The sequence below is a fragment of the Eubalaena glacialis genome, chromosome 6, assembly GCF_028564815.1.
Source record: "Eubalaena glacialis isolate mEubGla1 chromosome 6, mEubGla1.1.hap2.+ XY, whole genome shotgun sequence".
NCBI lineage: Eukaryota > Metazoa > Chordata > Mammalia > Artiodactyla > Balaenidae > Eubalaena > Eubalaena glacialis.
Genome location: NC_083721.1, coordinates 29,599,365 through 29,613,449, shown reverse-complemented (window position 1 = coordinate 29,613,449; position 14,085 = coordinate 29,599,365). Strand labels below are relative to the sequence as shown.

Genomic DNA, 14,085 nt, shown 5'->3' with positions numbered 1-14,085 from the left:
GATGGTTATTCACAGGAAAGACTGCACCAAGTAAGGTGGGGAAAGGAAATGCATTTGCCTAGAGGATTAGCAGGCATTCGAACAGCTAAGCAATGTAATTTAGCATGTCTAATGAAGCCCTTTATGTAACAGGCTTATCCCACTATATAAATACAAATCACCCACTCAAGTTCTAACACAGATTTCTGGCTCCTTCTCCTTCCTCTCAAGCAGATTTTGGGGTGCATAACTCTGGTCTTGGAATAATGTGTCACCTAGTCTCTATTTTCCAAGACACAAGGAAGTTACAAGTTCACAGCCATCTCTCCCCATTTCTGTATGAGGAGCCAAGATTGCTCTTTGCTCATTGACCCATAGGTTGCGGTCTATCTTTTAATGTGGAGACACTGCCAAGCCAGCTGGAAGCTGCCAGGATTACACAAGTCAGAGATGCAAATGAGGTTGTGTTGGTTTAAGGGGAAAGGCTGCAGAAGGAAAATCTTTCCTACTTCCATGTAATATCCTCTGCTTTGAAATTTTGAAGAAGTTTCTGGAACAGTTCATAAGCACATTTCTTTTGGGGGGGTACACTCTCTAGCTGATCAAAAATTGTGAATGATAAGAAATTTAAGAGCCAGTATACAAATTAATTAATTTTTATTAAGCACCTGTTGAATTCCTAGCAATATAAGGAGCTATGGGTATAGTAAATAGTACATAGGAAAAAATACAACCCTTGTATCTAGGAGTTATAATTTAACATACACAATAAATAAATGAAAAGTGTGAGGAAAAGCTGGTTTAATAGAACCAGCCTTGGACTGCAGATAAGTGACTGTTCTGTTGTGATGCTCTGCTTTGTGACTAGCCATGTGCACTTGAGCAAGCCACTTCACTTGCCTATGTGTCTCCAAAATGAGGAGTTGGATCATAGGAATGCGTTGCTGCTCAAATAAGTTTAGGGACATTACATTATATATGTATCCCTTTTGCTACGTTACATAAACCCTTGGACCTCAGAAGAGTATCAAGGAATAAGTGGGAATGAGCTACTATTAATCACAGATTATTAGCATTTGAAAAAGCCTTTGTATTCATCTAGTCCAACACCTTAACGGTGAGAAAACTGAGGCACAGAAATATGAATTTCATAGCCTAAGAACACAGTCAGTGGTAGCTCCAGGTCTTTCGATCCAGTTCTTTTGATTCTGTTCTAATTAAGTTATCTCTTAGTCTTCCCAAACGCATAGCCTTATTTTCATCGGGGAAGTCCTTCTAGTATTCATTGAGATTCAGTTGTTTTTTTCCCCCACAGCTCTTTGATATTTTAACTAGTCATTAAAAACTCAGAAGGCATGGGAAACAGCAAAGGTAGGGTACAGTAATTTTTCAGGGAATAGAAGTAATATTTAAATAGTAAATCACCTCTTCCTACCTAGCATAGCTATCATTCCTTTGACAAAAAAGTACTGTTGAGAAGAAAACTATAGAAACTTAGATGTTAACATGTTAATTATCTTTGGGAAGCGTGGGCCGTAAATGGAGGTATCTTGAAACTATTATATTTGTACCTACATAAAGAAAATGATTTGTTATAGATGGTTATTTGCCACAGACTCTGCAAATTTATATTACATATTGGGAAATAATAATCAAATAAAGTTGTATAATTTAGCTTATAGTGTTCCCAAAAGCCAACGTGGAAAAAGAACTGCAAAGAGGATTTACAGTCTATTCAAGCCCATAATACTACAAGACTTGCTGCTGTACATGAGTGTCCTGGAAATTTTTCCACACCTGCTAAAACATGTCCTTTCCCTGAACCTCTGTTTAGCAATAGCTCAGCAAGGAAAGGAAGGTGGTTGATGTGATCTGAGGATTTCAATGTCATAAGAGAGAGTTGGCACACAAAGGTGATATACTTTATAACACTAAAAAATTTTCCATGTCTCAGGAGAAATTGCTAAATTTTAGGGAAAATTTTTTTACATTAAAAACTCATCCTTCTTTGAAGGAAATGCTTCTCTTGGGTCAGGAACTTTCTCAATAAGGACAAGTCTTTTTATATTCTCTAAAAACACTTCCATGTGGCAGCTGAAAACAGGACGTAACAAAGAACCTTAGAAAACAATGCTCATGGCATTAAAATTATTGGGAAAGAGATGGAGAAACCACTTAAATATGATACAGTAGGCTTAATATGTCTTTGAGAGTGAGAAGAACTTCAACATTCAAATGTCACCCTTTTTAATATTAAAAAAAGAAAACAAGATTGATGTTGCCATTCTTTAAAACAAACAAAAACAAAACTGTACAAAGATACCAGAATAACTGGGAAAGGATTCATTTCCTCAACCAAAATTATCACATTATCAAAGTACACTGATTAATGTTTCATTGGTAACTTGATCTTTACATACATGTATACAAAGATGAATACGTATGTGCATGTATGTACATATAGTATATATACATTATACGTATAGTGAATTCACTCCCCATCCCTCACTTACTCAAGTCCCAGCACATGGTCCAAAGCCCAGAAGAAGTTTGGTAGAAAGAAAGTTAGGGTCAGAAAAATGGTTTATGAAGCCATCTATTCCTTCTTCCCTTAATGCCCTCCATCATTGGGTACATAATGGGTATCCCTCTTTGAAACTCTGATGGAGTTTAAACTCAAACTAAATATACATTTGGAGTTGGGTCATATCTGGCGTCATAGTGTTAGGGGACTGAAACTGCCCGCCCTGGCCAGGCACCGTAGTAACCACTTGCATGCGTTATCTTACAACAGGAGGTCCTGGTAAGGAATGCGGAACTAACAAGCTACCACCAACGGGAAGAATTCGGGAAAGGTCAAAAGGAGAGAGGAGACTCTAGTCCGTATGTCCTACCAACTTCCCAGAATCCTTCTCACTGGAATCCATCTTGGCTGAGTGACGCTCACACCACCAGGAAGTACCTTGGGTCAGAGTGATTGGCCAGAGACAACCCGGAAACTAACCCAGTTACCGTAAAACCTGAGACTGCAAGCCACATGGCAGAGAGTTCTCCTGGGTTCCTTACCCTGCTGTTCTCTGCCCGGGCACCCCTTCGCAATAAAGTCTCTTGTTTTGTCAGCACGTGTGTCTCCTAGGGCAATTCATTTCTGAGTGTTAGACAAGAGCCCACCCTTGGGCCCTGGAAGAGGTCCCCCTTCCTGCAACAATAGCACAGGATATTTTTATTATGTTTGGTTCCTGTCAATGTAAGGTCCTTACTGTCAACTTCTACTCTTTTGAAAAATCCAAGTACCTGGCATTAAACATGGTTTCTACCCAGGGCACCACAAGCCTGCAGCAAAAGGCACTGGATGGAGTTTAAAATAGAAAACAGACACGAATTTCAACTTTTATTCTGAGGGGAAGTCTTACAATGGGATTAAGAAAAGTTTAGGGAAAGGACATAAATGTTCATTGAATATCTTCTAGGGGTAGTATACATATGCTGCTTCGTTTAATATTTATAACAATCATAAGAAGTTTTTCTTAGCATCATTTTACACATAAGGAAATTGAGGCACAGAGAGTTTAAACAAGTCCAAAGTCAAGAGTTATGACTCATATAAAGGTAAAGCAAGTTTGGTTACTTTATAGTAACCAAAGCTAGGCAGAAGTCCCACAAGTTCTAGACCAACACCAAGAGGCAAAATGTAGAAACTGACAGAGTAGCTGAAGTGATGGAAACTAGTACTGAGTGATTGGATTTCATTTTGCCATTGAGTGTAGCATGTGGATTTTTAAAGAATTAGGCCCACATTTTCAGGCTTGTGTTCCCTTTTAAAGATATCAACTAGTTTGGCACAGTTTAAGTTACCAGAATATGTTTGCTAGTCATTTTTTAAATTATATAATTCTTTTAAAAATGAGAATAATACTGGGACTTCCCTGGTGGCGCAGTGGTTAGGAATCCGCCTGCCAATGCAGGTGACACGGGTTCGAGCCCTGGTCCGGGAAGATCCCACATGCGTGGAGTGGCTGAGCCCATGCGCCACAGCTACTGAGCCTGTGCTCTAGAGCCCGTGAGCCACAACTACTGAAGCCCTCGTGCCTAGAGGCAGTGCTCCACAATAAGAGAATGAGACGCCACAATGAGACGCCCACGCACCGCAACAGAGTAGCCCCCGCTCACTGCAACTAGAGAAAGCCCGCAAGCAGCAACGAAGACCCAACGCAGCCAAAAATAAATAAATTAATTAATTTAAAAAAATGAGAATAATACTGAGAAATACCCAGATAATTCCTATCAACCTTTTAAGATCAACAAGAGGTGAAAATGCCCACAGATATTTACAATTAGAACTTGGCTAGATAACACAGCTCATTCATAAAATTCATTTGTTACTACCAGCCATTTCCTTTTCTGTGAATAAACTAAAAGTTAAAATGAAGCTTGCTTAAGCTCTTTTCCTTGCTTTAAAAGGGAATATAGATAGATAGATAGAGTATAACTTTGGATACTGAAATAAGATCTAGTCTGATTTTAACTTCATTTCACCAGAGACAAAAATGTACATTACATAACATTCAATGTTTTTTTAATACCAATTAAAGCCACACTTTAAAGTCTTATAGTTAAAAAAAAAAAAAAAGAGGTTACATTCTATTCTAGCTACCAAATAAAGTTCTACTTCTCTCTGTTTGTGAAATGAGTTATAATCTTGGTCTTGGGATGCAGGAATCCTCCTCCACCTGTCCTCCACCTGTAGCCTCAAAATATTATTAGGTAGCTCTGGTGGTTTTAAAATATACCCACAAATTGTTTTATACTGCCCTCTTCAAAAGATGGGTCATAAGGCCCCTCCCCCTAGTATGAGCTGGATTTAATAACTTGCCTTTAACAAATAAAATAAGCTGGAAGTGATGGTATATGACTTCTGAGACTAGATCTTAGAAGGCATTTTGGTTTCCTTCTTACTCTGTGTCTTGGATAACTCACTCTGGGAGAAGCCAAATTCCATGCTGCAAGGACACTCAAGCAGCCCCATGCGAAGTCCAACATGGTGAGAGACTGATGCCTCCAAACAGTTCCTCCCACAAGGAGCTGAGGCCTCCTGGCTGCGGCCACGAGAGGGAGTTTGGAAGCAGTTCCTTCAGCTTAGGCAGCCTTCAGATGCCATTTTAATTACAACTTCATGAGAGACCCTGAGCTAGAATCGCCCAGCTTTACCACTACCAAACTCCTAACTCACAGAAACTGTGGCATAATAAATGTTTGCTGTTTTAAGCCCTTAAATTTAGGGGTGGGCTTCCCTGGTGGCGCAGTGGTTGAGAATCTGCCTGCCAATGCAGGGGACACGGGTTCCAGCCCTGGTCTGGGAAGATCCCACGTGCCGCGGAGCAGCTAGGCCCGTGAGCCACAACTACTGAGCCTGCGCGTCTGGAGCCTGTGCTCTGCAACAAGAGAGGCCGCGATAGCGAGAGGCCCACGCACCGCGATGAAGAGTGGACCCCGCTTGCCACAACTAGAGAAAGCCCTCGCACAGAAACGAAGACCCAACACAGCCATAAATAAATAAATAAATAAATTAAAAATTTTAGGGGTAATTTGTTATGTAGAAACAGATAATATAGTAGCTAAAGTTATATAATGGAGAAGAAAGTACTTGAAAATGAGAACAATGCCCAACATCATTAGTTCATCTTTAAGTGATCACATCACACATAAAGACTATTTTTTAGTTGACACTTTCAGGAGCTATTTAAATAATCTGTCATTTCGGCCTCTTTTTTTTTCCTGCCTTATGGTTTGTTCACAACTTTGCTTAGAACCACAGAAAAGTTGGCTGATGAAACCTAATGAGGGACCTGCCTCTGCTGCTTGTTAACAAGAAGATCACAGCATAACCTTAAAGCTCTTCCCTAGTCACTTGGTGTCATGACCTCAGTTAAGCTCACCAAAAAGCAATTCTGCTTTGATCTAATATACACACCTTTCCCAACAATGCTGTGCTATACTGGCTACAGTTTTAATATATATATAGCCAATGAACTGTATGTAGTCCACAGATTTTTTGTTATTAATCTAATTTTCATCTTACAGACTAAATGACTAACTCTCAACTCTAGATGTTGATTGCACTGCTTGAGAAGTGAAGGAGGCTAGTCTAGATTGTACAGTCAGAGCTGATTCTAGACATCATCCAACTCTGTGAGCACAGTTTGGTCTAATATCTTAAACCAATTAGGATTCAGCATTAGCAGAAGTAACCGTTTTAAAAATAAAGTATATCAGTTAGGAATACATTCAGCTTTGAGGAACAGAAAACCTAACAATAGTGGCTTAAACAAGTATGGGGCTTATATTTCCACACAATAAGAAGTCCAGACATAGGTGGTCCAATGCTGATACAGTTACTCAAGAATGTCAATGATGAATAAAGCTCCACGCATTTGCCTGCTTCACCATCCTTAACATGTGCCTTTTGCCCTGAGGGTTGCAAGATAGCTGCTAACTTACCAGATATCAAGTTCCAGCTCCAGGGAGGGAGAAGGGCATAGGACAAAGCTTTCTCCTCATGAAGCTTTGCTTTATTTTTTTTCAAAAAAGAAAGCCCTCCCCAGGCATTTCTTCCTACATCTCATTGGCCAGAATTGGGTTTCATGACCACCCCTAACTGCAGGGGAGGCTGACAATTAAAATACTTATCCTTACAGTTGCCATAGAAAAGAACATCAAGAAAGAAATTGATTGAAAGCGTATGGAGTGATCTAACACTCTAACCTTACGGAACCTAAGGTTTTGGGGAATATACATATATTTTTATAAAAATATAAATATATATTTACATGTAAATATATATAATAAAATATATTTTATTATATATATTTACATGTAAATATATAATAAAATATATAAATATATTTATATATTTTATAAATATATTGTGTATAAATATAAATATTTATTTTAATATTTAAAAAATTCATTCATTCAGCAACACTTTTTCCACGGAAGTTGCTCAGGGGGAAAACGTTTTGGTGCATTCCTGGTTGGGGGTACTTGACAGTGCTGAATACCACTAGCACTGAAAGTAATAAATGTTATCCCTCTTCTATATCATGAATATGAATGGTGCTCTGAAGGCTGAATGCAACCAAAGAATTTACGTGAGAAATGAGGCATGAAACATTTTTGAAAATATATTAGCCCAAAGTCCGTATTACTGCATATTTTATACCCTTTTCAATATGCTACAAAAGGTTTGAGCCATCAACTGAATGCTGCCGGAAAAGAACAAACAAGAACAAGGATACAAAAATCAAGGCTGGGAGTCAAGTTGCCCCCAGATGTTCTTTATGGTCGTTATAATGATCACAGTACCAGGCAGCTGGCTTTGCTTCAAACTCTCCCCTTGAGCACTTCTCCTGCAAGCCTGGTTCTCCCACAAACTAATACCAGGCCAAGTAGACAAAAATATTCACAGACAAAAATATTCACAGAGTAAAGTCAGTATCGGAGAACGCATTCCATAAATACCTTCCCCCACTCCTGCCACTTGGTTCCTTGTACTTTCTTTTACATCTGAGATCTTCTTCTCAGTTTGAGAACATGAAGGAAACATGTCTGGTTGAGTGTTTTCTGCCTGGAAATTCAATTCGTCTTTAAATCTTTTATTCTGAATGTTTGTATTGTCCAAAATATATTTTGTAGGCATGGTCCTAGGGTAATAATAACTATAATATGTTTTACATCTTATGAACTTTATCCCATGTTAATGATATTCAGTAAAATGGCCAGTGATATGAAAATATTCACCCTTTTAAGATATTATTCAGTATTTTGATCCTTTCTACTTTTATATAGTTCTAAAAAGTTCTGTAATGAATGCGTATCATTCCTGTAATATGAAACAACTCTCAACTTTGGTTTTTCCAGGAGGCTGTTGTCTTCCCAGACCAGACCTGAACCAAGTTGGGGCTTGTAAAGTGAAAATACTTGAGACATCAAGTCTGCAGACAAGTTCTCATCAACTATCTGGTTCCCAGAGTCTCATGGTTCATGTACTGAGCCACCTCTGAAAACTCACATAAAAGTACTGATTCCTGGACCCCAGACCTGACAATTCAGTTGGACCGGGGTGTGGCCCAGAAATCTGCATTTTTAACAAATACCCTAAGTTATTCTGATATAGATGGTCCCCAGGCCACACTTGGAGAAACAATGCTCTGGTAAGTCATTTGCTCACATGATGAGAGGCCACAGTCTGTGCCAAAGTCCATTCTTATGGATTCCACCAAAAGGCCAGTTTCCCCTTCACACCAGAGAATGGTTCCCTCTCTCCTTCATCTTTCAAAGGGTAAACTGCTTCTACTTTTCTTTTCCTCAGTCACAAGGAGTTAATATATTAATAATTTTCATAGCGCTGCTTAATATTTAATAATACTCTGTTACACTGAAGTATTCTGTCATACAGAAAAAGTGTTTCTTAATTAACTAAGCTCAATTGAATGCCTACTATGAATAAGAAGAGGGATATTAAAGATAGATAAGACCACCTCCCAACTCTCAAATGAAGATTTCTAGATTAGATAGCTCCTGCCTATCTGTCGCTGTGTATGAATTCCCTCAACTAATCTTTAGTGATAAACTACATAGTACATTTGAATGGTTACTAGTCTAGAAGAATCATTTCTTAGCCAATTAAAATGTACAGAAAGTTTGGTGTTAGAGATTTATCTTTAACCCTTTAGTCTGAGAATGTTCTACGTATCATTGTCTTATTTCTAAGAGATAGTTCTGTTTTTCTACTAAAGACCTAAAGAAGAATTCCTCTGGGCACAAAACATGTCAGGGGAGCTCTTACTATACACCAGTTGTTATTTTTTCTTTGCTATCAGACAGTGTTTCACTTAGGCTCATCTAAATTTGGGAGGATGAGACTGCATGTTTCAGAGATAATCTGCCAGCTGTGCTCGTGAAAGGGTCATTAAGTTCTTGCAAAGAGTAAGAGGAGGAGGAAGGGGAAAGAGAAGAGAGGAGGCTCTATAACAACAACTAAATTCTTAAAAACATCTCTTAAATGCCAGCCATGAGGCTAAGTGCTTTAATGAAGTATTTCACTTAATCCTCATGACAGCCATGAGATATAGGTTCTTTATAGATTGATTTTACAGATGATGAAAACTGAGGCATCGAGAGATTAAGTAAATTGCCCAAGGTCATATAGCTACGAGGGCCAAACTAAGACTCCAGCAGAGCTCTGTCTGTTTTCAGAGCTCTCAACCGTGCACTGAAGGAGAACCCATTGGTTGACAGACTTCATGGCAAAGTGCAAACTGGTGCAGCTGCCCTCTGGGGAGCACAGTTCCATAACTCCGGCGGCATCAGAGCAGCCGGCAGAAACTGTGCTTGATCAAAAGTTATGGTCCACTGTCTAATTCATCGGAGGACCTCCGACAGCCTCAGAAATCAGGTTGGATTTAGGAATTTGAGTTCCCTTTCCTCACCAAATCAACCCCTCATAATTCATATGCTACATACCCTCTGCCTATTGGTCAATCTACTGTGCTGAGGAAGGTCAGTTCTAAATTTTCTAATAAAACCATCAGAATGATTAAAGAGAACCCTATGGCTGTCAGAAAAATATCAAAAATCAGTATGATGACTGAGTTGGCCCTATTGACTCACATGTGATTTTTTGTTACAGGGTGAATAGCAATTATTTGGCTGTTAATTAATGCTATGTTATTATTCGGGAGGCCCAAGGTTCAGAGAGTCTTAATTGCTTGAACTCCTGGGCTAATGCAACTTTTAAAGGGATATGTCAGAAATCACAGTATATGTTTTTATATCAAGCATAAAACATGAGGGACATGCCACTCACTGAAGATTGCCAGATAGTTCTAAACACTTAGCACAGGTCTTGTCAGAGAAAATCCCAGTATATTAATTTACCAAGTTCAGAGTTACTTATCAAAAGGCTATAGAGCATGATGTTTTGCATAATCAAAATGGTTTATTAACTCGTCATCATTTAATTTTTTCATTTATATTCCAATTCACAGAGACATAAGCATATGAATTACAAAACAGCCTGCAGTAACTAAATACAAAATAGCTACAAGGCTAAGTATTGTACACTACGTACACATCAATAACAAGATGATTTTCACAAAACACCATGTAAATGTTGATTATTCACATTACCTGATAAGAAATGCCTTGTAGTTTTTTTCCTTGAAGAATATGTATATTATTACTCAGAAGAAAATCATCTTCATTTAGATCTATGAAAAGAGGTAAACGTTACACAGAGATTATCAGAAATTACAAGATTTAAGAAGTTTAAGTGCAATTAAATACCTAAATATTTTTCTTTAGTCTATTAAGGCATTATATTGACTAGACCATGAATGTTTACTTTCTTAAAGATACACTGTTCTTATAAGAAACCAATCAAAGTAAAATAGAAGTTTAACAAAAAAAAAACAAAGAATGCCTCTGACCAGCTGTGTCCTTGAGCAAGCCATGGAACTTCTCTGGGACTCAGTTTCCTTCCCACTTATAAAAGAGCAGCATCTGAGCTACTAAACCACTTCTAACTCCAAAATGCTATGAGGTAATGTTATCACCTCACTTGTTTCTATTAAACCGAGCTTTCCATCCCTGGCATTTTGAGCTTCATTAGCTTATGTCTTCTCAACATGAATTATTTATGTTGAAATTGTTCTCTGCCTGCTTTGGTAAAAGCTTTGGAGTGTGTCATCCATTTGCTTGCAGCTAAATGAAACCTTTTCAAAAGATAGCAGCATTTCCCTTTCAGGCCCTGTAAAAGGGGCTCCATTTATATAAATCTGACATACACAGTGTGCTAAAAGAAGACAGGACTTCATGGATCACTTAATCCAAGCCCCGTAGTTTACAGATGAGGATACTGAGACCCACAGAAATCACCTGGCCTCCAGGCCAATGACTTTTCCTTTCACCTTCACTCCCTTTTACTTCTAGTCACTACTACTACTTCAAGTTTCCACTATTCCTCATTCTTGTATGCTGAGGGGGAGGAAGGAAGAGGCAAGGCCTACCTTCCACACATAGTGAAAAATAGGAGCAGGTTTATCCCCCAATCCCCATTATAGCTATAGTTAAAAGATATATTTAATTCACAGCTCAGTCTCAGAATTATTTACACCATCTAGTTGATATTTCACATCAGAGTCACCACACTACAGGGCTCCAGAAAATACTGAAATTTTAAAATGAGCTGGTTTTGTGATCTGGCTCTTTGAAGAAAAATCTGCCATCACACAATCAGAATGATAGAAACAGAGTTTTTACACCGTTTTTTTTTTTAGTTTCTGTACTTAGAAAAAAAAATTCTTTCCTCTGTTCCTATATTCCTTTTCATCTCTTTTCTTTTTGTTGATCCCTCTAACCTGAATTTTGGAGAGCTCCCTCTATAATTACTCTTTTGGGCTCAGGAAAACACCAGTGAAGTAGACTCCTGTACTCTCGAATCTGGAAGCCACAGAGTGAGGGATGTGCACAATGCATTTATATCACTTACATAACAGTGCAAGGCAGTAAAATGAGTGATTCAGACACTACGGTGGGAAGAGAGCGCTAGGACCCAGAGTACTCCCAGAAGACGCAGGGCCTCAATGGAAGCCTGAAGAATGGAGATTGTTTGGAAAGGCAGAAGAAACGGAAAAGTTACAGATACAGCAGCAATGCTGTGAATACTAGCCTATAGTGTGGAATAAGTGCAACATGCTTAATTAAATGTAGAAATTGAGATTGGTCACATCAGAAGGCAGTTCTGGATATTGCACAAGAGGAGGTGAGCCCGGGTGGGTGAGTAAGGCCAAATGGCAATGGACCTTGAGTGCCAGGTGGAGGAATGTGGATGTAACCCACGAGACCAATGCTGCAAATATAAACATCTACAGAAGACAAATAAGTAATTTAACTCAATGAAGTGAATTTTGTCAAGGAGACATTGGGAGATCTGTGGTGAGGTGAAGGTCCGCCATTGCTGACGGACAGCCATTGTTCTCAGCTCTCTCAACAGAAATCACCTCAGACTTTGGACCCAGAATTGACAATGTCCCTCATGTTTTTCAATAGAGTATAAATATATGAATTTTAAGGTAAAACCTCCTGATTTTTAAAATACTGTATGGCCTAAACAAGTTTTTTCTCAAAATAAATTTACTTCTAAAACTACCCATTTGTGGCCTCTGCTTAAAAAATGGGAGACTTCTGAGGGTTTTGGACGAAGAAAGGGACACCAGGAAAATGGCATTTTATGAAGATTAACTCTTTGTTTTGTAATCTTATACATTTTATTTATTTCTAATCTCCCAAATGTTACCCTACTAAAAACATTTATGAAGATAGGAGCAATTTGGTCCGAAGCAGCAACAAAGGCAAGAGTTGAATTAGGCAATATGCAGGTTATATTTTCCAAAGACAGCCACAACAATATCTCCCATAGCACATGTTCTTCTGCAATGTGACCTTAGCACTCCTCCACCAAGAAATGGAGTTTAATTCTCCTTCTATTGAATTGAACTGGCCATAGTGATTTGCTTGTCACAGGAGAATGCAGTGGAAGTGATGTTTTGTGACCTCCAAGTCTGGGTCAGAAGAAGGCTGGCAGCTTCTACCTGGGTCTCTTGTGATACTCACTCTCAAGACACTTCCTTGTGTGATGTGTGAAGCCCCCTCTCATGTCTTTCCCTCTTGAAACCCAGCCTTTAGCCTGGGAAAAGCTCAAATTACATGGAGAGGCCACCTATTAGTTCTCCAGTTGACAGTCCCAGCTGAGCCCAACCTGAAGTTATCCCACACAAGTACCAGACATGGAAGTGAAGAAACCTCTAGATGACTCCAGCCACCAGACACTTAAGTCTTCCTCAGTCATTCCTCCTCCTAGAGGAAGCCTCAGACGTTGTGAAGCACTACCCTGACTGAATCCCTGACTTGCAAAATCCATGAGACGAATAACATTTTGCTTTATGTCATTACGTTTTGGGGTGGTTTGTTGTAGCAATAGATTATCTGTACATGCATGAACTACATCAGCGGGTCACAAATGACAGTGTACATAAGAATGTATCTTCCAGCATAAATGTTCAGACTCCAACTGCCCTTCAAATGCAGATGCAGAAAAAAAAAAAGGGATTTGATTAAAAAAGCAATATCTCTAATCAGCTTCTAGGTGATTCTAATGGAAATTAGACTTCGGACCATACTCAGGTAACTATAATTCTAGTAAGAACTCTCCTAAAGAATTGAAGGGAGGGGCTTCCCTGGTGGCGCAGTGGTTGAGAGTCTGCCTGCCGGTGCAGGGGACACGGGTTCGAGCCCTGGTCTGGGAAGATCCCACATGCCGCGGAGCAACTGGGCCCGTGAGCCACAATTACTGAGCCTGCGCGCCTGGAGCCTGTGCTCCGCAACAAGAGAGGCCGCGATAGTGAGAGGCCCGCGCACTGCGATGAAGAGTGGACCCCACTTGCCACAACTGGAGAAAGCCCTTGCACAGAAACGAAGACCCAACACAGCCATAAATAAATTAAAAAAATTAAACTTTAAAAAAAAAAGAAAAAAAAAAAAGGAGACCTGCTGCTACTAGATCTTGTTTAAAAAAAAAAAAAAAAAAAAAGAATTGAAGGGATACCAAGATTCATTGGTATAAAACACTAGAACTCAGAGTGTTCTTGTCATTCAATTCAGAAAGGCTTCCTTAGAAATAAAAGAGGCCTGCTGTGGCAGGCAGCCTTTGCTTAGGAAGTTTATTCCCGCATCATAAGCAGACATTCAGGTGTGAGATGAGACTTCTCTCTGTCATTCCTCATGTAGTCCAGTCTAAACAGAGTTAAAGTACATGCTCTTGGGAAATAATGTTTCAATCAAATTGTGGTCCCTGAAAATTAAGCAGAACAGTAAATACACTTGTGACTCTATACATCTACCATCTTGAAAATGAGGGTATCAAGCCCGTAAAGAAGAAGACTTAATAAGATCTCGAGAAGTTAAGCTGAAATATTTATATGCTTATGCTTACTCTAAAAAGGCTGGCCAAATAATGATATTGACTAGAATTCAGGAAAGAATATTTCA

At 39.0% G+C, this 14,085-nt stretch overlaps 1 protein-coding gene across 1 annotated transcript in view; it reads right to left on the bottom strand.

Annotated features, from left to right (window-relative positions):
* SAMSN1 (SAM domain, SH3 domain and nuclear localization signals 1) overlaps nt 1-14,085 on the bottom strand; it is a 139,344-nt gene that overhangs the window by 88,498 nt on the left and 36,761 nt on the right. The window contains exon 6 of the mRNA XM_061192708.1: nt 10,168-10,247. Within this exon, the coding sequence (XP_061048691.1) occupies nt 10,168-10,247 (80 nt within the window). The remainder of the gene's footprint in view (nt 1-10,167; nt 10,248-14,085) is intronic.